The sequence below is a fragment of the Sceloporus undulatus genome, chromosome 5, assembly GCF_019175285.1.
Source record: "Sceloporus undulatus isolate JIND9_A2432 ecotype Alabama chromosome 5, SceUnd_v1.1, whole genome shotgun sequence".
Classification (NCBI taxonomy): domain Eukaryota; kingdom Metazoa; phylum Chordata; class Lepidosauria; order Squamata; family Phrynosomatidae; genus Sceloporus; species Sceloporus undulatus.
The window spans coordinates 50,178,630-50,206,491 of record NC_056526.1 but is presented as its reverse complement, the minus strand read 5'-3'; the positions used below and the strand labels follow the sequence as shown (position 1 = coordinate 50,206,491).

The following is a 27,862-nucleotide window of genomic DNA, read 5'->3' as shown; positions in this document are numbered from 1 at the left end:
TGTCGATGGACATTTATGCCATAATAAAAATTGTTAAAGTAGCTCAAGACACTTTCCTGTAGTTGCAACAAACTAACATGGCTACTCCTTGGGGGAAGTGCAAAATTGATCACTCAGTAGAATTAAATTTTAAGTTCTAGCAGAAGTTTTCATTTAGGGGAAATATAGAATACTACAATTTCTTCCAGTTGTAGAAACTTTTCTTGCCTATTCATACAGTAGGTACAAGTCAAAATTGTAAAGATACATTGGCCAATAAACCATCTATGTCTGCATTTTCTTTTTCTTAAGGGTCGTAAGAGTGAAGCTGAAAGGTATTTCTTGAAGGCAATTCAACTAGATCCCACAAAGGGAAACTGTTACATGCATTATGGTAAGTTTACAGTGGATAACATTTCTTCACGTATTTCTGCTTACTGATCTCTCTGAGATTTAAAGATTTTTGTACTGCTACTGAGAGGATGTTGTTTAAAATTTAAAAAAATATATAAACATTAAAAGTTCCAGTATGTAACCTCATGGCCCTGGAGACTAGCTGCCTGCTCTCTGTGAAGAGAACAGTAGTGGTGCATACCCTGTGTAAAAATGAAAACAGGAGCCCTAGTAGGTGGAAACTTGGGCATCAGAACAACAAAAAAGAGTTCTTCCCTATCTTTCTGTAATTGCATGACATTCAAGTGAAACTTACAGAATTGCTGGCTCTCCAAAAAGAAAATGGAAGAAGATCAATAGTTAGTGCTGAAAGGTTCATTGGCATCTTTGTTATTTCTGGGCTACAGATTTTAGACCTTTGTGGTGCTGGGCAAGCAAATCAATATTAGTCCACAATATATATGAGTTTAAGACAGCTGAGATTCTAATTTTTTTTTAAGATCATATATCTGGACTTCTTGAACAATGAAGAGTTTAGTTTTGCCCTAAGAGAGATAACCCCTGAATGAATGCGTGCCTCAGCAGAAGAAAGCCTGTACACCCTTGCTGCAGATAACAGAACTGTGGGAATTGTTAAATAGGGAGAATAGTGCTTTCAGTGAGATAGTACAGATTTAAAATCAAACTCCCCTCTACATACTGTTTCAGAAAGCAGATGAAAAGTTCCCTGTTTCACCTAGGCTTGCTTATCTGATCGATCTCTTATTGACTAGCTTTTTGGCCAAATACTCACCTTGTGTGTCTTTTACTATACAATTTTTTAGGGTTTGTATATGCTTAGGATAGATAGTGGGTGGGTTAACACATCACAGTAGGGTCGCATCTTATCAGCAAAGCAAAACTATTTAATATGCTTGTGCTCACTCCCCCTTGGTTCCTGAATAAAACACACCCAACATCCAAACAAGGGATTCTGGCTTTGTCTCTCCACAGAGAAGTAAGAGTGATAAGTCACCAGCAAGCTATAGCAATGTGATTTTTAGTTTGATTAGGGAGAGACAAGCAAGACTTCCTGGTCTGTATGGCATGATAAACCACAGACATGAAGTTCATATGTGTGGTCACCTACAGTAAATACTCTTGTGTAAGTCAAGCTCATGTATAAGTCGAGGGTAGGTTTTTGGGGCAGAATCATGAATTTTGCTATGACTTGTGCATATGTCGAAGGTCAAACTCAGAGGCATGGAACAAAGGATCTAAAAGGAGGGGGAAAACACTACTTTGCTCCCTCCTTCTCCCTCTCTGGATCTCTCTCAAGGGTCACAATCTGGACATGAAAAATGTTAACATAAACCTCCAATTTCCCTTCCTTGCCCACAGCTTTCCCCAAGGCTGATGGCTTGTAAAAAAAGGGGACACAGACCTCCAATTTCCCTCTCTTCTCCACAACTTTCTCCAAGGTTGATGGCTTGCGAAAAGAGGAACACAGACCTCCAATTTCTCTCTTCTCTTTCCTCCTTCCCTTCTCCACAGTTTCCCCAAGGCTCACAGAGAATTATTACCATATTGACCCATATAAGTCTACCTAGGATTTTGGAGCCCATTTTTTGGCTTAATTTTTTTTAACTTATAAACAAGTATATACGGTAGATATAATTTTATGAATGTTGAAAATGGATCCCTCAAAATAGTATGAAGGAGGAGTTTGGAGTAGGTATATGTATATGAAGGTAACCATTGGTCCATTTAGCTCAATATTATCTACACAGACTGAGGGTGACTCTTCAGGGTTCAGACAGAGACGTTTCATATTCCTACCATGAAATGACAATGACAGAATTGGAGATATTGTCAGTGGCAATTTGAAACCCACATTTCAGAGGCTGCTATAGAGGTAGGTCTGGATGGCATGAGAAAGTACAGTTTATTACAATGAGAATAAACTTCCCTGCCCACAGGCTTACACACACTTCTTTTCCCACACCAATTGCAAGGAGGTGAAAGTGGATGCTTTTGTTTTTGATTAACTGTAGCTTGTCATATTGTCAGAACATGACAAATTATGGCTAATTGTAACTGCTTCTCTAAAAGAGCAACAACTAAAAACCATAGGTTTAGGGCTTGCCTGTCTTGACTCAATAAAACATAATTACAATTTAGTCTAGGCTAGAACCCCAGAGGAAGGAGTCTTTAACATGAATGTCTACAGGTAATTCAGTGTCTGGTAGAGAGGATTAAAGTCTATTGAAGGAGGATCATATCTACTTAAAACATCACATAAAACATAGTCACGTCAAAGAGAGAATCATAGAATCGTAGAGTTGGAAGAGACCGCAAGGGCCATCCAGTCCAACCCACTGCCATGCAGGAAATCACAATCAAACCATCCCTGAGAGACGGCCATCCAGCCTCTGTTTGAAGACCTCTAAGGAAGGAGACCCCACGATACTCCGAGGGAGTTTGTTCCACTGTTGAACAGCCCTTACTGTCAGGAAGTTCCAATGTCAAGAAACTATAAAGACCCTGGAGAGCATGACTGTGTGATTTCCCTTTAAGGAGAACTGTGATCTCAGGGTTTATCTACACTGCACATGCCACCTTTTTACCTCTTCTATTATCATGACATGATCTAAGGAATCCTGGGGTTTGTAGTGTAGTGAGGTACTTAGAAATCACTTCTAGAGAGCTCTAGCCTGCTCCCCTGAACTCCAGTTCCTAAGATACACTGAGAACATATCCAGAGGCAGCTGCAATGTAGCAAAGTACACTAGGTGCACTTTAAATACAGCATAGTGTAGTGGTTGGAGCATTGAACAGGGTTTGAGTCCCTGTTCAGCCATGGAAACCCATTGGGTGATCTTGGGCAAGTCACACTCTCATAGCCTCAGAAGAAGGCAAAGGCAAACCTTCTGAACAATTCTTGCCAAGAAAACCCCATGATAGGTTCACCTTAGGATCATCATAAGTCGGAAATGACTTGAAGGCATACAACAACAACAACATCTCTGAGTCTTTTGACATTGATAGAATAAATTGATTAAATTCTCAGTACCTCTCATCTTCATATCTTCTAAATATCTCAACAAAGTACAAATCTCAGGATTCTTCAGAATGGAGCCATGACTATTATGTGGAATAGTGTGGAACTGATATAACCTGGTAGGGCCAAGGCCATCGGGCCCAGCCTCAATTAAGAAAAAGAGCCCTCCCTCCAGTCCATCTGCCTTGGTCCAGGCCTGAGAGGGAGAGAAGAATGCTGGACCTGATCCCCCCCTCCCCCCCCCCCCCCATTCCCTTCTCCTTTTTTGTCATGTCTTTTTAGATTGTAAGCCTGAGGGCAGAGAACCGTCTATTATCCACTCTGTTGTAAGCCACACGGATTCCCAGTGATTGGGTGGCATATAAATAAATCCTATTTATTATTATTATTATTATTATTATTATTATTTCTATATCCTCACGTAGCAGAAGGTAGCAGAGGCTAGAAAAGAGACTTCCTTCCAATTGTGATAGAAGGAAAGGATATACCCCTGGCCAGAAAGAATATAACAGAATGTGGAGAGTTTCCTCAGAAGTAGAGGAACCAGTGACTGATGAGACAAGGTCAGATCCTATTGTGACCTTCACTGGTGTATTTTCTGTTGTGCCAGCAGTTGTATTCCCTTGGTCCTGGAGGAGGGGCAAAACACATATGCATAAGTGGTTCCTCTGATTGGGCATTGGTTTGGAAACAGTCAAGATTTCCATGTATGTACATGTAAAACCTTACAGCAGAACATGGCCATAACTCTAAGTGTTTGCAAAATGGAGTTAGTGGTTTGAGATTCCTATTGCACATTTCCTTGTGCAGTTGTGCAACCTTGTACAACTATATGAGCATAGCCCATGCAAATGCAGAATAGGAGTTTGGCCTCTGAGTCTTTCATGAAGTGCTGCTGAAGTTCTGAGTCTGGAAACATGATGCACACTAAAGTGTAGTTAATTTTTTTTTAAAAAGTGCTGCATGGCGATGGAGGAAAAAGAAAAGAATAGGGAGCTTACAAGACCTGTGGGAGGGTAGATTCAATCACATCACAAGTCAACCTGAGCTAAAATTTATTTTCTTTAAGACATTCCACTAAGCAATGTTGTGAATGCTACTTTTTTTTTAAAAAAAATCAAATATATTGGTTAACAAATTCTAAACCACTCTTTCATCTTCTTTTTTCTTCCTCTTTTTCTAAATGATCTAGCCAAGCAGTTTGACTCCAGAGCAATTACTATTAGCAAAAACATATCTTAGGTTGACACTCCAGACATTTTCTCTCAATTCCTCATGAATTTGCTTTAGCAAGTTGTCTTTTTTACACTTCATAACCTTTTTATAGCCATGATAAACCACTGGGAATTCTATCCATATTACTAATGTAAATCTCAAATAATAATCTTTTGGCACATCAAGAAGCAATAAAAATGATGTCAATACCCTTAGAAATAGTGCAGCTCATCAAAGAGCCAAAAGGTATAAATAGCCATTTGTGACTTAAGACTCAGCAATTCTGTATGCATTATACATTTTATTTCTCCTGTCTTGTCAGAGTCTCTGTTCATCATATTTATATAGTTGTCCCTCACCATTCTTTTATACTTACTTTATATCATAATAGTTTTAAACAGATATGGAAAATGACTTGTAGTGGTAGTGTTTGCAAATGACAGGAATTGGTCTTGTATTTCAAATTTTGATAAACAGATGAAACCAGGTTAAATGTGGGAAATAGCCAAATAGCACAAGAAAAGATGTTTAGTGCTTTTTAGTTCTCTACACCATAGTAAAAGATGAAGGAAACCCTTGCCTGTTCATTTACTCTGTCATATAACATTTTGTTGTGGGATGGAATTTTCAAATTTATTATTGGCCAAGCAATTAAAATTCATTTGATAGTAATTTTTACAAATTTCTAGAGATGTGTGTGTTTTTTTTTTTAAAAACTGTTTTCTAATCCAGTTACAATGGGCCCCTGGTATCTGCTGCACACACCCCCCACACACACACACATGGACCACACACACACACACACCTGGATACCAAAATCTGTGGATGCCTATGTCCTATTAAATTGATGGCATATTAGAATGGTACAATGGTGTCCCTTACATGAGATGGCAAAAATCAAGTTTTGTTTTATGGAATTTTAAAAATACTTCAGTCCATGTATGGTTGAATCTGAATAAGGAATCTGTGAATAAGGAGGGGTGACTGTATAAACAGTATAGTCCTATGCATGCCTCTTCAGAGTTAAGCCCTATTGGTTTCAGCAGAAGTTATTTTCAAATAGGTCTATATGAAATTGCAGCTGCAGTTAGTCCATGGACAGTACCACTTGATTTCAGACAATTTGCTAGCAGAGAGCTATATCAGGACCAACTTTTACATAGTTAGCATGTATACTGTGTATACATAGTTAGCATGTATACTTCCTACTTCACCACGGAACAGCCATTTGCAGAAAATTGGATTACTTTGCATGTTAGAACACATAGCCACCCCATTTGAATTTATATACAGAGTTTTGGGACTTTGTTTTTAATTCAGAAATGTTGATCCTCACACAAGAGAACCATGAGTGAAAATCCTGTTTTTCCTCTGTTGATTAGTCACATTCCGGTATTGTACCTGTGCACTCTCTAGAGATGCCCTTATATAATGGATGCACACTCTTAAAATCTTAAAGGATTCCCAAGAATATATTCAGGGAGTCCTCAACAATTATATTAATGAAGAAAAGATTTCTTTCTACTCACCCAACAAAATGGAAAATACAGAAAATGGTGCATGGAAACATCCATTATAAAATATTCAATATATCCATCAGCTAAAGTCCCTCAGCTAATATGAGAATATGAAATAACTTTCTCCATTAGAGCAGAGTTTTGCCTTTTGTTAAATTTTTGTTTTGTGTTTATATAACATGAAATAATGAGAATGGCTCAGATTATAATATCTAGCAATGGTCTGTAGTGCAGTAGTTAGAACAGAGTCATATATTTTAAAGTAGGGTTTCAAAAATTCCATCAAATTAGGTAGAAAAATATATTTTTATTTTATTATAACAGTCAAGAAACAACAAAGATGTTCTGCTAAATAATACTCTTTTTATTAATAACCACTGAGACTTGAAATAAATTTCCTCAGAATAATACATTTTCTTAATAATTGTAAATCACTTAATGATTCTCTGCTGCAATAAAATTGATTATTCACATTAGATTACTGTAATTATGCACTCACTTCATGTAATTTACAATTGATTATGTAGTGTGCTGTTCTTTGTAGCTGAACCTGCGGAGTTTTTGTTGGTTAATGTTTTTAATTTTTATTCTTAGTTCAGGCTGGTTAACATAGCATGCAGTTAATAACTCACATGTCAGTGTATTATTGTAATTAGAACTGGATCTTGGAGTTCCTGGAGTGCTGAAAGTATTTTTGGCACCACTTTTTATTTCTGTTTCTTGTTTTATTGCTTTAAAGTACAACACTTCAGATTAATAATAATTATTAGGAGTAATCATTGGCTATCCACAAAAGTAACTTGTCAGGACATATTAGTATTTTGTTCTGTTGCTCTAAGACTTCAATTTTGTTTTACAATTGACTAAAAATTAAGGATTGTCCTTTCACTCAAGGAAGGCCTTTTGCTCCAGGGCAGGTGTACATGAACAGCAGAGGGGAGAGAAGGTATATTAACAATCTCCACTTTTATCCATCACTCTCCACCACAACCCTGTGCTATTCTAGAGTTCCCAATGTTTTGGAGCAGATGAGAGGAGTGAAGAGAATGGCAGATGAAAAGGGAACCTGCAAAAATTACCTTCTTTCTCTTTTTTTGTTTCTAGAAACTTTCAGTGGATATAAGAACTTTGAATGCATGTATGAAGGAACACAGTGTGATACAGCCTTGATAATTTCCCCCACATTTTGGAACAATAATATTTCTGTATCGTACACTGTAGGCCCTGTCAAGCATTTTAAAAAGCTGTAATCTGGTTAGACTGCTGATGAAATCTATGTACCATTATGGCCCAAATTAGGAACCTCTAGGCCATTAAGGGCACTTTTGGTTAAAGTTGACCATAGCCTTGCTCTGGAGGACCTAGATATTCCTAGAGAGAGCATATTAATAAAATCTGTGAATAATCAAATCCACAAAAGTCAAAGCTTCAAATGTGGAGGGGCAAGTGTACTTGAAAATGCATGCTCGTCCATCTCCTCTAGATGCGAAATCCCTTAACCTCCTTCCATTGCTAGGCAGTATAATAATCTATTATAAATTATTAATTAAATCAAAAATGTAAGACTGAACCAAAAGTTCCTTAGCTTTTGTTAGCATTGTTTTAGGTCACTTGCTGTAGTTCAGAGCCACCCTAAGATGTTGTGATTTCCTAAGTGATAGAGAAGAGATTTCTTAAGTGATGGAGAAGAGGGTGTCCAGTATTCTAAGTACAGAGGCCAACTGGACTTGTAGTTCAATCTCATATCAAACTGCAAACTTTACAACATCCTTGGCTTCACCTGGAGGTAGCAGATTAATTTAATGGGTGCAGCCTATATGCTGCACATACTTATATTCTCAGATGACTACTTTAGGTGCCTTGTAACTTTAGACATTTCTGGAAGAACTGAATTCACAAATCAATTTCGGTCCACATTTTAATCTGATAGTGGGTGTGAAATGCTTGATGGCAGACAATCTCTTTCTACCAGTACAGATGCTTATTCATATTGCTTTCTGATACTGCCAGCTACACAGTACTTCTACACAACTTGGGAGTCTTTAGCATATTCCTTTGCAGTTTTCTAGTATGGTAGAATGGCACAGACCAAGGACATCTTTTTTCACTTCAGATTCAGAATAGGTGTACATCTACTTGAGTTTCTTAGAAAAAAGGTAAGATACAAATGCAACCAACTACTTGTCAATTATTTTGAAGTTGTTCTCTAGAAGTAAAAATGCAGCAAAATATGTATTATTGAAGTTATCTTTGATGTGGTTATCCAAGCTTAAACTGACATTTTGTATATGCCTTTCTTTTTTAAGCCCATGGTAGTTACATATATTCATGTTTATATTTCAGGCCAGTTTCTTCTAGAAGAATCTCGCCTGATAGAAGCAGCAGAGATGGCAAAGAAAGCAGCTGAGTTGGACAAGACAGAATTTGATGTTGTATTCAATGCGGCCCACATGCTCAGGTTAATCTTGTAGTCCCTCTCTTTTTTTAAAAAAAATCATAGAGTTGGAAGAGACAACAAGGGCCATCCAGTCCAACCACCTTCTGACATACAGAAGCTACATATACAGTGGCTATGCAGAGCTGCAAGCCTGTCTGCAAAGCAAAAACCCTTTGTGTTCTAGCATCTTATATACCTTTATTTCTTCAGCGAGCTTCCAAAATACATCATGTCATCTAACCTACAGTGTTTGGACACAAGGAAAAAGGGGGAGATGTCCCCTTATTAATTACGGATTTGTTTTCCAGTTACCAGGTTTTGGGATGAGCTGGAGCATCTTACCTGTTGGCATTGGGATGCAATTCATCTACCTCTCTGTCATTTCTAGCTTTTCAATTATTAATGTCAATGTGAAGATTGTTGAACAAAAATGCATAGAAAGGAAGGAGAATATGGCTTGTCCCTCACTGCTCCTGATCATCATCTGCTGATAGGAATCTGATAGACAGATGATCCAACTTGAATATAAAACATGAATATGGATCATTCATTTGCAGTATTCTGTGAAGCTGATTTTCTCTTGGACAATATGGCCTACATCTTAATAATTATATTAAATGTAATTTATTCATTTACCAGTTATTGATAATGGTAAAGATATTTTGGAGGGGGGGGGAACTTTACAACTGCACAATGTTAAATCATCATTGTGAATGCAACTGAACTAGCATCTCCCATTCTCCTTCAACAGACAAGCCAGCCTTAATGAAGCAGCCGAGAAGTATTATAAAAGGGCAGCTGATCTGAGACCCAATGTAAGTACTGTGTTTGGAAGAAATACACAACACAGACTCATCACAGTGCAATAGTTTGTAATATTCTTAGTAGAATTATGACTTCTGCTGTTTTGATCTGTGAAAATGTCTAGCAAACATGTTCTCATTTAAGACATAATTTATAAATTATTAACATTCTAATGAAACCTCAAGACTGATCATTCATCAAATGAATTTCTGCAAACTGTAATCTTGATTTCCCCCCTTTCTGTTTAGAGGAAGGAAAACCTAGGGGAAGGATATCTCATCAAAGATTTCCACCCCTTAAGTTGGGTGAGGGGCTTTTCTGAAAATTGGCCTTTTCTGACGATGAGAGAGTGTGATTTGCCTAAGGTCACCCAGTGGGTTTCCATGGCTGAGCGGGGATTCAAACCCTGGTTTCCATAGTCATTATCCAATGTTCAAACCAGTACCTTGGCTCTCTCTCTTTCTCTCATTTTTAAGATAGCATCTAATTAATATTGGTGTGTTCAGAAACCATGGCATTAGATATTTTAAAAGTGCACATCAAGATAGTTTTATGGTATGAAAATCAAATTAACTTCCTCCCAACAGCATTTTACCAAAACACACATTGCTCTATCAAATTAAATCCTTTTTATGTCCAGAGGAACAGTATTTCAGTAAAGATGCAGCACCCAGCATCTGTGTTTTCATGTCTGAATGTAAGGAAAGAAAGCAAAACAACAAAAACCCATTAATCTCAAGAGAAGGCTACTGAAGTTACCCATGCATCTGCTCTTAAAAAGCAAGTGCACTTTGAAGTGTGGCCTCAAATAAAACTCATCACTCACAAGCCTTTTAGCCCACAACCCTGGTGCATTCCTTACAAAGGTGCCATGACCTACGTGCCATCACCCTCCTGGTCTCATATCAGTCCTGCTTGCATGCTTAAGCTTTTTGACAGTTTTAAGCCTTGTATCTTCATCACCTTGTCAGATACAGCTGTTTCTGTTCAGCTGCTTAAAAACCCTTTGATTAAATATCTTAGCACAGGAACAAACCCATGCATGCAAACACCCAAAAATTCAGGAAGGGGAGGAAAGCCTGGGTTACCCTTTGGCAAAACAAATGCAGCCTCCACTACAGAATATTCTTGGGAGAGGCAAAGTAGTTGTGGTTTGAGGGGTTCTATGTATGGAAAGAGACAATGTGTATATTCTAATTTGCTTTTGTTCAAAAATCTAATCACTAAAGCAATCAAAGAAAAATTATGTGCCATATATGGAATTGCTCATCAATGAAAACTGACTTTTGTCCCAACTTTCTGGAAAGTATTACCAGTCAACTGTGCTATTTTAATAACCTTATAATCAGAAACACATTCTGGAACCTTCTAATAATAATAATAATCTGCTATTAGAGCTCAGTGGCAGAGCACATACCTTGTAAGAAAAGGGTTTCAGTTCAATTGTCAGGTTCAGCCCTATGACAAGCTGTGAAAGACCCCTTTCTGAGATTCTGGAGAGCTACAGCATGCGGCATAGAGGACACTGAGTGAGATAGAGCAATGATGTACCTTGGTATAAGGCAGCTTTCCTTACTCTGTCTTGAAGATTATGACAGACTTTATAATTACCAATCTAAAACTTTGAAAGTTTATAGTTCTTCTTTCTAGCCTGGTACATGCCATTCCTCATCATATGAGGATTCTCTGAGAATATTGAACTTAAAATCTAATGTTAAAATTATACCAAATTTGGTTCACATATTTTTAAAAATGCACTCTTCATGACTTTTTCTACTCTAAGAAACTAAAGCATTTGAGTCTGTGTGTGTTAGTGTGTGTGTGCTTTACTGTGTAGAACAAAAATATAACTACAGGGGACATGACAGAAGTTTATAAAATTATGCATGTTGTACAGAATGCAAAGTGAAAAGCATTTTAACTGGCTTTTACAATAAACTCAATGTCACCCCTTGAAACTGATTGGCAGGAGATTCGGGGCATGCAAAACAAAGTGCTTATCCCCACGATGTATTATTAACGGGGATGGATCAGACTGTTTTCAGGCTGTGTCAGTTTTGCATATCATATTTCTTAAGTCAGTGCCATCCTGCTTCCATACCAATCTACATTTTAAAAAACAAAACAAAAACTGCATAAAAAGCAACATTTTATATGCAATTTCTCTCCAATATGTATGTGTACTATATACATTTTGTTACATTTTTAAAGTTGAAATCTGGATTGCAACATTGGGAGGAGAGTAGAATCATGGAAGAGTTCTCTTCTATTCTACACAATCCTTGACAGAGAGGTGGGGTAAAAATGATTATTATTATTTATTTTATTTGGGGAGATGTGGATCAGCTCAGTTTGCTCCTTAATATGGACTGAGGAAAATGCTCACACTTCTGTAAGTACGGTATTACTATAACAAATTCATTGCCACAAAATCCTGCGATGGTCACATGCTAAAAAGGTCTTCAAAAGGGATTGGGCACATTCATGGAGGATTTGTCATGATGGGTATTTATTTGGCAGTGGTTCACAAATTGTGGGACACAACCTTTTGCGGGGGGGCAGTCATTGCTCAAGGAGGGTGTGAGGAAAGTCAGCCTGCAAGCAAAATCAAATATGAAAAATCAGAGAAAGCTTGTGTGTTTGTGTGTACCATTGAGTGTTGACTGGCCCCTGCAAAAGAGTGGGACTGAGTGCTTCCTCCCCCTACTTTACGCCTTCAACCAACCTCAGGCATAGCAAAAATTAGCTTCCCTTTAAAAAAGAAAAGGAAAAGAAAGCTTTTTCTGCCCAGCTTTTATGAATATTCTGTCATTGGGGGAAGAGGTGCCTGCCTCTTAGCAACCATGAGGCATGACAAGGCAAGTCTGCCTGGCTTGAGAGAAGGAAGGAGGAAGAAAAGGCTCCTGAAAAGGCCTTACAGCTAACTCTAGACATTCTCTTAATATGCTTTCCTCCATAGTAAAAATTGGCTTCCCTTTGTTTAAAAGCAATTTCCATCCAGCTTCTCTAAACATTACATCATTGGTGCAGCAGGTGCATGCCTCTTAGTGACTGGAAGGCAGTTTCTTGAGATGGAAGTGGGCAATGAAGAGAAGACATGGAGAGTGCAAGTGTTCGGCATTAAGATGGAGAGTGAATTATGACAATACACACACTAAGCCCTGGTGGCGCAGTGGTTAAATGCCTGTACTGCAGCCATTCACTCAAAACCACAAGGTTGCGAGTTCAAGACCAGCAAAAAGGCCCAAGCTCGACTCAGGCTTGCATCCTTCTGAGGTCGCTAAAATGAGTACCCAGACTGTTGGGGGCAAATTAGCTTACTTGCTAATTAGCTTACTTGCTGTTCACCGCTATGATCTTTAGAATAGCGGTATATAAATAAAACAAATTAAAAACAAATTAAACAAAATGTTTTATTGATACATTGTGTCCAAAAGAGGGTCCCAACAGTAGATGTCGTGCATCTAACATTGGAATGTATATAGAATACAGTGGCCCTTGGAATCCACTAGGGTTTTGGTTCTAGGGCCTGCTGTTTATGCTCAAGTCCCATTATATACAGTTGGATGGTAAAATGGTGTCCTTTGTATAAAATGGCAAAATTAAGGTCTGCCTTTTTCATTGTTTTTTTTTTTTTAAAATACCCAGGCCATTGATGATTGAATCTGTGGATGCAGAATCTGTGGATATGGAGGGCTGACTGTACTTGAAATTTTAGTGACATGAAGTTTTTTAAAAAATAGTCATTGAGCTGAGGTAATGGGAGGTTGCAATAGCTCTGAAATTAGGAGACTGTGTTTGAGAAGGAGTCATAGCCTGAAAGGTCACAACATATACCTATACCTCTTAGTTCCAATTCTGTGAGTCATAATACCAAAGCAACATTTTGGTGGATGCAGAACAGTTTTCATCCTTTTTTATTCAGAGCCATTGTCTGTCTTTTGAACAAATCCTTTTGTGTCACTCAAAAGTAAAGTGCAATGAAATATAGAATTCACACCAGTATATTAGCATTTCAGAAATTAAACCATCTGTCTGAATTCAATTAAAAAGAATCCAGCAAGATTTTTACCTCTCACAGCGTATTTTAATCCTTATTTGGAAAACAGCCCCATTAATGTATCAGTAAATTAAAATGGATAATAAAGGGATTGTTTTTAATGCAAAGCCTACCCAGTCTGCTCATTTAATTGTGTGTTGGAGATAATATCATCAACTTTTTTCTTCTGACATATGGCATACTTTCCCCCTTTCAGTTGAAGAATTCTTTTTAGATTTAGGATTATTAATTTAAGAGATGTTCAGATAAATTATTCTTCCCACTATAAGACCAGATAGATCACATTCAGATTACAGAGACCTACATACTGTATATGATTACCTTTGGGCATTTTTCAGGCCATTTCAAACACTCTCATGAGCTGTATCTTTATGACAAATTTATGTAGGTACTTGTGAAGACTTTGGCCTACAACTGCCCACTGAACATTAATATATTTTCATTTGTACTCAGGAGAAAAGTAGCTATAGTGTGGTGCTTAAACATATGTTCCTCTACTGCAGTGGTTCTCAACCTGTGGGCTGTAACCCCTCTCCTAAGACTATTGGAAAAAAGTAGCAAAATTATAGCTATAAAGTAGCAACGAAAATAATTTTATGGTTGGGGGCGGTCACCACAACAAGAGGAACTGCAGTAAAGGGTTTAGAACCACTGCTGTACTTCATGTTTAGTCAGAAGTGAGCCCCACTGAGTAAAGGATGCTGAGTTCAGGCTGAGAGATGCTTTCTCCCTTGAACTTTTAACTTTATTTCAAATTAATATTCCATGTTTCATGAGGAGAGAGAGTGAGTGAGCCAAGAAATAAAATTCCATATGAAATAGGGGTGGGGGCTAAGCTATAAATCAAGAAATCCTACTGTTCTCTCAGACTTATCTGTAGTACAAAAGAATTATAATCTTGACTTTGCCTTACAGCAGAAATGCACAACCTTTTAAGCCTCAAGAGGCACATTTTGCATTGTTTGGCAGCCATGGGCCACACAGATACATGGGCATGCACACATCCCTCTCTACACCTCAATGTGTATCCAAGCATACTCACAATTCAGTGTATGGAGATGGAAATGTTAAAACCCACACCCTTATATCTTGTCTTTTCTAGAGAAATATCTATCTATCTATCTATCTATCTATCTATCTATCTATCTTCCAGAAAAGACAAGTAACAGCCAGTAATATATTCTGTTTGTAGCAGATTTCCATCCAGCATCTCCTGATTGTCTAATACAATTAGGTAAAACTGTCCATTGTTGATAAATTATCAGTGGGCAGATTAATCCACTCCAATTTTTAATCTGATCTTTAAAGGACCTCTTTAAATAACCAGACTCTCAATCCCTCCAGTAGATTCAGCACCCTGGATAGCTCCTTTAAAGCTACTCCAGTCCTGGAATGGATTTTACTGTCTTACTAACATGGCAACCACCTGCTACCACTGAACTCAGTGTGTATGTGAGACCTGAGGGTTTGATATTGTGCAGCCGCACCTTGTAGGCTTATTGAAAGGGTAATGTGCAGATAAGTATTTAAAGTGCACTGAACATTGGGAAGATATTGAGTTCTTTGTATTGGGGGATAAAAGTGATATTTTTTTGTGCAAACCAGAGGTATCCAGATTTAGGTCTCCTGTTGTTGTTCAATTTCTTGCTTTGTGAGGGATTCTGGGAGTTGTAGTCCATCAACATGTTAGGAACTACTAACTAAACAGAACACTTTGAAAGGGCATTGTGGGCCATTCCCTCTAATAATACTGATGGGTGTTATAGTCCAAAATATCTGCAAGGTAGCTGTTGTTAGGGAGGATGTGCAACTGTGCAAGGGACAGAAGGAAATTTTGAGTTTCCCCCCACAAGTCACACAACATTTTGGCACCACATCGTAAGTAATATTACATCACTTCTGATTCCGGTTCTGGCTAGAATGTAGCCAAATAATAATAATAATAATAATCAAGGTTTTCCTGGGGTTTGGAGGGTTGCGGGGGCAGAGAAGAAAGCAACCACATATTCAAGTTGTTTGGGTGTCTTTGGGGCTGAAAATCATAGTCCTGGCACTCTGGGGGCAATAAAAGTTGGGTTCAGTGGCTTCCCCTTCTATAAGTCCTGAACAGAAAGGTATGAAAGTTTTCTAGAATGCACAGTCTCAGACCACAGATGGACTCTCTTGTGACTGAACAGAAGAGGATGCATTCATGTGAAGTCCCACCTCAAATCTGGGGTACTGGCCAGAAGCAACTGTCTGGTTTTGCTTTCTCCCACACTTGGATTCTTCAAATCTGAAGTTCTTTTTTTCCCCCCATGTATTAACAAATTTATGTACGTTGATAGGTTCCTATGCATTAAAAAAGCAAATTGAATGACATTCACATCTAATCTTTTTCTATATGTGTTATTTAGCAGAAATTAGTCTTGAGAAGGATGAAGGATACTTCTGGTCATCTGATTAAACTCACATACTAGCTTTTTTTCTTTATGTTACAAAACAAGCCACAGCGTTTTGTGTTGTTTTGTTTACTACTGGTGTAAATTTCTTCAAATATGAAACAGTTAAGGTTTTGGTTTTGTTTTTTGCTTTGTTGCATGTCACAGTTTTTCATAATGAATCTCATTGCCATGACATTAGGCAACTGGCCAAATTAAAAAGAAAATAATTACTACATTACACAGAGGAAGGGCACTTGAAAAACAGGCTGTTATTGAAAACATAATTGGAAAGCCACATGCAAATAATGTGAGACTCTCCATGTGATCTTATTACATGGAAAAAGAAATTAGTTACTAGTTCAGAAGCTGATGACTGGGAGCTCAGCTCCACCTCTGTGCACTTTAACAGCATACAAAGCATACATCCTTCAAATAGCATTGAAATATCTCTGTATTATGCTTGGAAACTACTCTGTTCAGTAGCTCTTTTGCTTTCCCCACCTGTTTCTGTTTCTGTTTTTGAGTCCTGGCTTGTGGCAAGCTGATCTGGAGTGTCTGTTGAAGACTGTTGAGAACTGACACTGTCTAGTGTTGGGAATGTGTTTGCACTGAACTGTGGCTTTTTGCTAATATTATAGAAAGTTCTAGTCAGTGGCCTGGTTGGAAATTCGGGACATTTTGGCTGAAATGGCACTGCATAAAATCACTGCATGTAAAGTTAATACTGTGCTCCATATCCCTTGTGCTGAAGGGCAGTGTTGCACAGCTGAACTAAGACACTGTATGTACAACCAAATGCACTGTCAAAATATGCATATGTATCCATGTACAGTACATTGCATAATGCCCATCTACACGTGCAGTGCAGGTACACATTGAATACACAACTCTGCTTCTGTTACTTTGTGGACGCCTTCCTGTGCTGGGAGAGAGGTAGAATATATATTGAATAAATAGAATAAATAAACTTCATTATTGAAAGTGGATGTTTAGCATTGGATAAAATTGTCAAATCCCTTCTGCAGAGCAACTTAAACATAAAACACCAGCAGGATTCTGGCCTTTGGCATGCTGCTTAGTTTCTATTGAGAAAGAGCCAGTTCTACAGAGCGAATTATTTCTCCCCACATATTTTAGTATTATATAATGGTAGCCAGGTGAAGGGCCTGAGGCATACAAATGGCAGGCCCATTTGGCCTATGCCTTGAACAGTTTTTACCACTACCACATTGCAAAGATTTGAGAAAATAAATGTGGCTGCATTTATTTTCTCCTTATGTTCTTAAGTGAATATGAGGAAGTAGCCATAGAAATGATCCCTTGGGAGATAAATTAATTATTGAGAAGAGTGAAACTATAATAGTAATTGATAGGAAAGATTTTGATGTACTATAATGCTGTTTGAACTCATTGAGGTTGTGTAAATGAACCCATTACAAATGGATACTTGATGAGTTTAGCACCTGATTCAATGACTTATTTTTCATTTGAGGCACATGGAAAACATTAAAACAGCAGCAGTACTATAACGACTTAAAACAGTTGTTTATGTAAAATCATACCTGTACTCCATAATACAATTATAAACAATTGTGCAATTAGTATACTTAACCAGATTAGTATATCCCTGGTTTTCATTGTGTGCAATCATTCTGTTTCACCTCATATATCTTGTATTGCCCATCCAGCCTCTCTTAGCATCAGGTCTCAAATGGCACAAAAGTTATAAGATATCTTTGACAGAAGTCATTTGCCATTGTTGAAAGGGGGGGCTACCATTTGATAACTAAAAAAAATTGCTGGAGGTGAAAATGATTAGACTGTAGGCCTCAGGTATGATTTTATTCCTTTAAACAGCTTGATTCCACTAAACAAACATCCAGTGATTTGAATATGGTGATATTTTCCAAGTGATCAGACAATTGCAAGCAATAATTATATTTTATAATCCTGGAGGTAATAGAACAAGGAAACCAGAAGGGTTTAATTATAAGCACATTGTGGGGTCTGTAACACTTACATTCCCATTTATTTTAAATTCTATGCAGTATTTTTTCAAGAAATACTCTGCAGTATTAAACACACTGAAGTATTTTTTTTAAAAAATTGTAATGTGAATATTTAGTAGTTTTTTATATTATTGAAACAGTATTTTACATGTGCCACACGGATCAAGATAATAACTTTAGAGAGCATTTTAAAAATTCTATGTATCACAGCTCTTGATACATATTAACAACAGCAACAGACACCTTTCTTACTTCAGATGTTCTTTGCGGTATTTATAGTAGTCTATAGGATTTTATAGTTTTAAATGTCATATTACTCCTTTTCCAGTATTTAATAATAGAATATATAAGAAATTTGTGAAAATGCAAAAGTCAGATATCATTCACCAGTTTCGGATATATGAGTGTGCAAAGGTTTTAAGTTTTTCCCAAAAGATATGTGCAAATTGGGAAATTGAAGTTGAAACAGAAGTTTAAAGAACACATCCTAATCAACTGAACATTTATTGCATTATGCGGTAGCCTGAAAGGTAATGTAATCTACATCCTATTTTTGAGGCAAATCAGTTCCAAGATTTTCCCCACCTTATCCTGAATTTAGCTGGTGTGTCAGTTATCTGAACAGTCAAAGAAGTTTGGCATATGCTCATGTTTACAGGATTTCTTTTCCTGCCTTATGATGCATTTTGGTAAGAGAATAAAAATGGCCTTTTTTTGCATTTCAATATGAATGAATTCCTAACTCTGTTAAAGTAAAGGGAACAATCTCTACAAAATTTTATTGCATGCTACCTTGGTGATTCTAGAATGGTTTATGAAGTTAGTCTTTTGCAGCAGACCCAGTCAAGCAAGGGCAATTGGCACAGAAAAATATAAGTCTGTACAATATATTCCCTCTGTGTTTGCTAGTGGCTCCAATGTCGGCAGAGAAATTACTCTTCTCTGTTTTTTATTTAAACATCAAAGGAGCTGTTCAAGGTGCTCAGCCTATTGGAGGGATAAGGTTAAGGAGCATGGATAGCTCCTTTAAAGTTTGGACTAAAACCCAGTATGAATTTATCACTTCCACTTTGGAGCCATCAAATGTCACTGAATGCCCTTCTGGAGTGGGTTGTCATGTACAAATGGATGTTGTAGGAGCCACTCCTATGGAATTCTTGCATCAAGCACATCCAGATCTGTTTAGCTCTCTGAGTGTGTCCATTCTGATAGCACTGAACATATGGGTTTCAATTTGATAGTACCAATAACCTTATCAGAGCAGGGATTGGAGATGGCATCCCTACATTTCCAAGAAAGCTAACATTTTTAGCCTTCTGGGTGTTAACCGTTCTCCAGACAAGCAAGGAACAAAAGGTGCCAATAAAATGTGCACATCTTGTTTTAAAATAGAATAAAGTCCTAAAATGCTTATTAGTCACATTTTCTCAATTTTTGCTTCTTTTATCTTACTATTTCACTAGTTAGGACTGGCATGACTAGATTGAAGACAACGTATACAAAATGTATCAGTGTCATACATATCAGGTGTATTGCAAGTATGCTTCTTTGGAATTTGTCAAAAGGACATTGCCCTTTTGGATTGCAGAGAGTAAGACCTGTAGAATATAAGGAACTACAGGTCTTACTCTCTGTGGGGTTCCTGGTGTTAAAATTTGGACTCCTCTCCCACAGTTCATGTGTGCTCAAAGCTTGATGGCAGTTGGTACCTGCTCTCAAAAGTAGCATCACAAGAGCCTCAAGGGCAGCTTCCATGTCCATGTCTCACTCTGAAAGTAACACTTCAGGGTTCTGTCAAAAAATAAATGCCACCTCCAAAATGATTCGGCTGTGCACAGTTCTCTTTAGCAATATATATATAAAAAAGAGAAGCTGTTGACATTTTGATTGCTTTGGAAAATAGCATGCTGCTGTATGGCAGTGACACCAGTAATAAAAGTTCAAGCGAAAATTCTTGCCATCAACACAGGAGGATTAAAAGGCCTGATGGCACATTATAACGTAGTCATCGGCAAGATGAAGCAGGGCTGCCGTGAGCAGCTTTCATGCTTAGTGATGCAGGCTACAGATAAATCTTTTTCATTTTCTCTTTTATTACTTCATTGCTCTTTATCAAGCTACTGTACATGTTTTCAATTAGCAAACTGAAACCTCCAAATAGAGATGAGTGGCTCTGTCCATTTGGGAGCAGGAGCTGTTAGAATGTACAGCTAAAATACTTGGGTACTGTGCGTTTTAGAGCATTAAATCCCAGGGAGCAGCAAAGACCTTATAATTGCTTGGTTTATGAAAGGAAAACAAAGCCAAATACTAGATGTCAATCAGGCTTGGACAGGAGGCAGTTGGATTGTGTGTGTTTGTGTACTTATATATTCACTGCTTTAATCGTATCTCACTGTTCCTGTCCTCACGTCCCTGGCTTCCCCTCCCACTTTGAACATGTTATAAACTTTTAGTAGTGACTTTTAAAGCTCTCTGTGGATTGGTTCTTCCCTACCAGTCAGAGCTAGTTTCTCCTTATTTTTCCTCACGTATGCTTTGGTTGAGTAATCAAGGACTGCTGTTACAACCAAGGATGTTCATGTCTTCATCTTGCATCCACCCTTTCTCATTGGCCACCCCTATTCCTGGAACTACCTTCACACACAAGTTCATTTCGTCACCTCTTTGACCAGCTTTAAAGCTGAGTTGTAGACACTTTTATTTAGGGAAGCGTTCTCCGCCATTACATACACCTTATTTCCTTTGTCATTTTAACCTACCGTATGTTATTTTATAGTTATTGTTGTAATTTAAATTGTATTAATTTGTAATTATTGTTTCTAGAATGTATGCCTCTTGCAGATTTAGTTTAATAATAATAATATAAACATACTAAAGTATGTTGGTTGTGTCATCTAGCAGAGAGGTGGTTCTGTTTAAAAATACATAGCTGAATGGAATTTGAAGTATTAGGAAGAACATAGAAGGCTTTCATGGCTGGCATCTATAGTTTTTTTGTGGGTTTTTCGGGCTAAGTGGCCATGTTCTAGAAGAGTTTATTCCTGACGTTTTGCCGGCATCTGTGGCTGGCATCATCATTCTCTGAAGAGAATATGGCAAATGTTCTCCTAGAACATGGCACATAGCCTGAAAAACCCACAAAAAACTATTAGGAAGAACTTGTTCCAAATGGAGAAGGTGAGGCAGTGGGAACAAGGCATGTGCCTAATGCGTTTTAACCCTGTTACAAGTATGCATAGAGAAGAATTTTACATGATTTCCAGGTGACAGTTACTATGACTGACTGAATCTCCTCCATGAGAGGAGAAGCTTTGGCAGTGGTAACTATCAGCATGGATGCAACCTCATCTCCCTGGATAAATGAAAGATTGCGAGAGCACCCATAAGTGATTGGAAACTCCCATGTCCAGTGCATCAACTGTGGAAATCTTAGCAGTTGGATGCAATTGGATCAGTGGAGTGGAGTGAAAGCAAGTCTACAAGGACAAAAATAAATAAATAAATAAATAAAAACATCTGCCACCTCGCTTTCTTTAATCAACTTTTCATCTGAGGTATGCAGTTCTGCGGTGATATCATTCCTCACTGTGTTGCCTCCTTTCTCAATTAATAGAAGTGAATTGATTTTAATATCATGTCATATGTGCAAAAAGCTTAAACAAATAAAGGGTACAGTACTATAAAAATAGGAAGTTTAAGCTTTTTTCTTTCTCTTTTTTTCTGATGGAATTATGTTGGATTATTTTTAAAGTACACTGTATGCAAGTTCCCATGAGAAAGAACTTGTTTTGGCTTGCTCAGTATTGTTGTCATATTTACAGAAATATAAGTGAATCTAACTTCTTGACCACCTAAAAGAATCTGTTGGATAATAAAGATGTCAACATTCAAAGAAAAGGAGAGGCAGTTATGGGAAGGTTCCAGAAATGGCCAAGCAATTTATGAAGAAATATTTAAAGAGATGAAATTGTTTAGAGAGGAGTTGGACCAGATGCTGACAAAAAGAGAATGGAAGGGCTTCTTTGGAGAAACTGAAGCTTATATGGTTGGAGAGTCCTTCCTCCAGAAGGAGGAAAAATGTGAAAATTCAAGCTGGAATAATAGTTTTTTAGAAGGACAGGGGTGTCTCTTTATTTTTCCAGAAAGAAGGAGGATTGTGTTGGAAGTGGATCTTGAAATACCAGATGAGATCAAGGGATTTAATATTAGAGAGAAATAGTGGCTCTGGAGGACTTTATTGAAATTAAACGTTTCAGTGTCAGAGAAGAGATGTTGATGTTGGAGGTTAGAGGGACTGTGAATGAGAAGCATTTTGGTCAGAGTCTTGTACTCTGTACTTGGAACTAAATAGCATACACAAGTCCAAGATGGGTATGCAAACAGATCTTGTAGCACCTTTGAGACTATCTGAAAGAAAATTGGTAGCATGAGCTCTCATAGATTTGAGCCTACTTCCTCAGATGCATATTTGAGGAATGTTTGTGCTACAAGATCCCTTTACATATGGATTTTCCTGATTGACACAGTTATGTCTTTGAGGACTAAAATGAAAGACGTCTGTGGGATAATGTACTCATCCCAAGCTTTTTTGTGTGTGCGGAGATGTTTTTACAGTATTATTACAATTTTTACTATGGCTGTGATTTGATGGAAAGCCTTGCATTAAATATAAATGTTTATAAGTGATAAATATAAATGTTGGCTTTATCTGGTCTAGGAATAATATGAATGTTGATTTGTTACTTGATGTGGATTGTCTGAGTTACCAAAAGGAAATGTTTTTGTAAGAATGCTTCTGGATTATATTAAATTTAAAGAGAAAGTCTGGGAAATGTAATATGTTAGATACGTATATGGGATAGATTTTACACACACACGAATGGTGATAATTGTTTTTTGTATACAGATTTGCTGGATAAAAGAAGATATATTATTTGTAATAGAATTAAGGATGGGAAGGTAGCTTCACTATAAAAAGGAAATAAGTTATTATGATAGATTATTAAATTAGTAATTCAGAGAGTTAAGATAAACTATTGATTAGTTATTTGAACTGATAAGTCTTCAAATAACAAGATTTATAATGTTATTTGATGAAATTCCTATGCCTTTATTGATTTTTTTGTAGAAGATAAAATATATGTTAAGTCCTGAGTTTGTTTATTTGTAGGGAGATTTTATAGAGAGGAGAAATTGTATTAGAGGAGAGAAGCATTGGCGGGTTACACACCGCCAAAAAGTACGTGCTTGGTACGTACTAGGGTTAGGAAGGGGCGTCCTTTCCGGACACCCCTAACCCTAGTATGTGCTGAGCACGTACAAAATGGTGGTGCCCATTATACATGGGTGTCGCCATTTTAACATAGTGGACGCTTAGCGTCCGCACGTCATGGCATGGAAATGATGCCGCAAGTGCGCCATTGGCGCCTTGCAGCCTCATAACCATGCCGCAAAAAGAATCCGCTTTTTGCAGGTTCTTTTTGCTGCTCCGGGGAACCACGCAGTTTGTCCGCTGCGGTTCCCTGGCACAGCAAACACAGGCGCCGGCATAGTGCCCTTTTTGGGCACTCTGTAAAATGCCATTGTAAGGTTAAATAACTGATGAAATGAAGATAAGAAATCATTTTTATCTTTATATCTTTTTTGTTAGCTTCTTCGTTTTCTCTTGGTGTTCTAATCTCTTCTCTCTTACTTTTTTCTTTTTAGGTGTTGGTAGTATTATGTTTTATGTAATAAGAAAATTTCAACTAAAATAAGTATTTTGCACTAATGAACATGATAACATGTAGTGAATATTTACATATAGAGGAAGGTGTGTGCATGCACAGTTGAAGACATAAATACAGATAGAAATCCAGTCATTCCTAGATCCCAGTAAGACAGTTATGTTTCAGTTCATCTCCAGTAAAAACTATATTTCCAACCCTCTTACCATGACATGCATAAAAACTGCAATTGTTATCTGCAGTTTCTTATGCTGATATTTCTGTTACCAAAATTTAGGCGTATTGTATAATAATATCAGTCACAATGATATGAATTTTGTTCTTATCAGATACACTGCCTTTTCTATAAAGAAACAGAGATCCCAGCAGACTGGCGGAGGGCAAACGTTGTCCCCATCTTCAAAAAGGGGAAGAAAGAGGATCCCAACAATTATCGTCCAGTTAGTCTGACATCAATCCCAGGAAAGATCCTGGAGCAGATCATTAAACAGAGAGTCTGTGAACATCTAGAAGGCAATGCCATAATCACAAAAAGTCAACATGGGTTTCAGAGAAACAAGTCATGCCAGACAAATCTAATCTCTTTCTTTGATAAAAGAATATAGTATATCTTGATTTCAGTAAGGCCTTTGACAGGGTTCCCCATGACATTCTCACAAACAAGCTTGTAAAATGTGGGCTGGACAAGGCAACTGTTAAGTGGATTTGTAATTGGTTGACCGGACGAACCAAAAGGGTGCTCAACAATGGCACCTTTTCATCCTGGAGAGAAGTAACCAGTGGGGTCCCACAGGGCTCTGTCCTTGGCCCAGTACTGTTCAACATCTTTATCAATGACTTGGAGGAAAAAATTGGGGGAATACTTATCAAATTTGCAGATGACACTAAATTAGGAGGAATAGCTAATACTCCAGAGGACAGGATCAAAATTCAAAATGACCTGAATAGACTAGAAAGCTGGGCCAGAGCTAACAGAATGAACTTCAACAGGGAGAAATGTAAGGTACTGCACTTAGGGCGAAAAAATGAAATGCACAGATATAGGATGGGAGACACCTGGCTTAAGGAGACAACATGTGAAAGGGATCTAGGAGTCCAAGTAGACCACAAGCTGAACATGAGTCAACAGTGCGATGCGGCAGCTAACAAGGCCAATGCGATTTTAGGCTGCATCAATAGAAGTATCGTATCTAGATCCAGCGAAGTAATAGTGCCACTATATTCTGCTCTGGTCAGGCCCCACCTGGAATATTGTGTCCAGTTCTGGGCGCCACAATTCAAAAAGGACATTGAGAAACTGGAGCGTGTCCAAAGGAGGGCAACTAAAATGGTGAAAGGTCTGGAAACCTTGCCCTATGAGGAACGACTCAGGGAGCTGGGGATGTTTAGCCTGGGGAAGAGAAGGTTAAGAGGTGATATGATAGCCCTATTTAAATACTTGAAGGGATGTCATATTGAGGAGGGAGCGAGCTTGTTTTCTGCTGCTCCAGAGACTAGGACCCGGAGCAATGGATGCAAGCTGCAGAAAAAGAGATTCCACCTCAACATTAGGAGGAATTTCCTGACAGTAAGGGCTGTTCGACAGTGGAACACACTCCCTCGAAGTGTAGTGGAGTCTCCCTCCTTGGAGGTCTTCAAACAGAGGCTGGATGGCCATCTGTCGGCGATGCTTTGATCTGGATTTCCTGCATGGCAGGGGGTTGGACTGGGTGGCCCTTGCGGTCTCTTCCAACTCTATGATTCTATGATTCTATGATTCTAACCAGAACTCATAATTCTTGGTCCCATAGTAACCTCTTGAAATTGCTGTATATGTTAGCTCCTGTCCTACAGCAAGGAAATCAGTAATGCTAATTATTGGTCTCTGGTTATAAAGTTGTTTGAATATACTCAGCAAAATGAAAAAAAGACAGTAAGAGTGTTGTATGAAAGGTTTGTTCTTGCATGTGGTGTTGGTGACTGTAACTGCAAACAAGTGGATAGCTTGCACAGCCATTTCCACAAAGTTAATATGCGTTGGAATGCAAACTAAGGCTTTGTAAGCCTTTGTAGAGCAAGAGAATAGCATCGGCAATGGCAAAGCCATGCTTGAAAAGAGGAGTACATTTTGGAATGACAAGATAATGTATTTGAGCAGAGAGTCAGAATGGAAGAATGGAAAGGAGTTGTGATGGCTGGGACATGATGACAGTATAAAAAGTGAAGTATGAGATTGTGAAGGAAGAGAAAATATGTGCAGGAGTCAACACAGAATGCAGAATGTGACTAAATTTATTCTGAACAGAGAAATATGTAAGAATATCAGTAAGTGGAGGAAAAGGACCTGAGTGCATGACAAAATACAGAATAGGACAAGACAGTGAAAAATAACAGCACTGACCTGCAGGAGCATAGAATGGTAGTTAAAACTAACTCTACAACTCAGCAGAACCTGGGCCACATCAGTCTGATTCCTGAAAAGAAACTTTTCTGCCCATGTTTGTCAGCTTGGGCCTAAAATGTGTTTTTCAGCTAATATTGAAAACATTTTGCAGCTGCTTTCCATTTAACTTTCACCTTTATAATGACCTATAGCTTATTTTTGTGCCAAAATCCCATTGCATAAATAAGGCATTTTGTCTTGGCCTCAGTTTCTCTACCAACACGTTTCACTTGGATTTTCAACTGCAGCAACAGTAATGAAATGCCATGGTGTTTGAGGTCACTCTGGTGCCATGATAATCATTGCACTCTTCCTGGCTAGTACAGCAAGCTTTAACTGTAGTAGGACCATAAGTCTCCAAAGGCTAAGCCGATGTTTGCCCAGGAATTTCCTAATAACTACATAATTTGCAAGCGGATCATAAAGGACTTCAGTTAAAAATTTAATAGAACTGCCAGCTGGCTTCTTTTGATGTAAAGCCTTTGTCTCCAGAAGGAAATGCGTGAAGGCAATAGCTTTCTTTTCATGTGGTCTGTGTGTCTGGGGGTGGGTGGTCATTTCTTTTATGATTATGACAAATCCCACATGTTTTGGGCCAATAGTTGCTCACTGCCGTTGCTAATATGAATGAAGCTTCTTGGGCTATTTTAGATAAAATCTAAACCGAATGAAGTGGAATACAGGAGACAGTAACCAAAGATTTGCTGATTTAAGCTCTGGCATAAGCAGACAAGTGCCACACATTCCTTAGTCATCATTGATGCATAGTCCTAAAACTAGGCCTGGCTTACTGTGATACCACATGAAGCAGTTGTTCATGTGACATATTCCAGAGAAGGAACCATTTTGTTTTCAACTCCATGTGTCCTGTACTGACAAAGGATGCCATTTTCACTTAACATGTGAAAATGTCTAAGGCAGAGTGAAGTCATTTGTTTCACATCTGAAGTCAAAACGACTTCCCTCCCAGGACACACAGATAGTAAATAATGTTTTATTTTGAATAGGGAAATATATTCTCTGCACTGAGAGATATATTGAGCAATCTACATAGTTCTCTGTTTCTGATATTAAAATGGCATTATTTTTCCAAGACACAAATCATACAAATTGCATTCTCAGTTGAAATAGGCAGAATGACTTCTGCACTAATATGAACAGAAAGGCAAATCAAATGCACCAGTTGTTTCAAAACAAGGTGTTTCTTAAAAAAACAAACCAAAAAAACAAAAACAAATGGCAAATAACAATACTTTAAATGTAGTACTTCAATGATGGTCACACCTCATACCAATTTCTTTTACTAAAAGTTGACATTTCAAAGGACTAACAGGGTTTTCCCCCAATCTCATTTTCAGCTGCAGAATTACTCAGTCATTTTGAATGTGACAATCACAGAATTTCAGAGTTGGCAAAAGGCCTTTCCTACCTGACTAGCAGAATTGCTAATTCAGTTTAGCAGGAAGACTGACAGAATAGGGATGGGGCTTGTACACAGTGAATATTGGCTACAAAACAGCCTTTCCTGTCCTGGCACCTTCCAAGTATGCTGGAGTACAACTCTCATCATCTACATTCAGAATTATGCTGGTTGAATGCAATGAGAGTTGTGGCCTGCTGCATCTTAAGGATACCAGATTAGGAAAGACTACTCTACAGCATATATGCTTGTTAACAGCATTGTACCGTAACCACAAGAAAAGGGATTTAATTTTGTGCTATTACACTCTCACAATAGTTGGTTTACTGGAAATATGGACCATCCAAAACTTAGTCATGGGCAAAAATTATTTGATAATGACATGTGTTGATTTCATCAAAATAAAAGCAGACA

General features: G+C 37.9%; 1 protein-coding gene across 3 annotated transcripts in view; it reads left to right on the top strand.

The window, feature by feature from the left end:
- The window catches only part of TMTC2 (transmembrane O-mannosyltransferase targeting cadherins 2), a 231,758-nt gene that overhangs the window by 198,294 nt on the left and 5,602 nt on the right, over positions 1 to 27,862 (top strand). For 2 of the 3 annotated variants that reach the window (XM_042469025.1, XM_042469024.1), the window contains 3 exons: positions 292 to 373; positions 8,488 to 8,602; positions 9,333 to 9,396. In XM_042469025.1, the coding sequence (XP_042324959.1) occupies positions 292 to 373; positions 8,488 to 8,602; positions 9,333 to 9,396 (261 nt within the window). Of the gene's footprint in view, positions 1 to 291; positions 374 to 8,487; positions 8,603 to 9,332; positions 9,397 to 27,862 lie in introns of those variants that run through there. The other variant, XR_006104119.1, reaches the window with a different exon arrangement.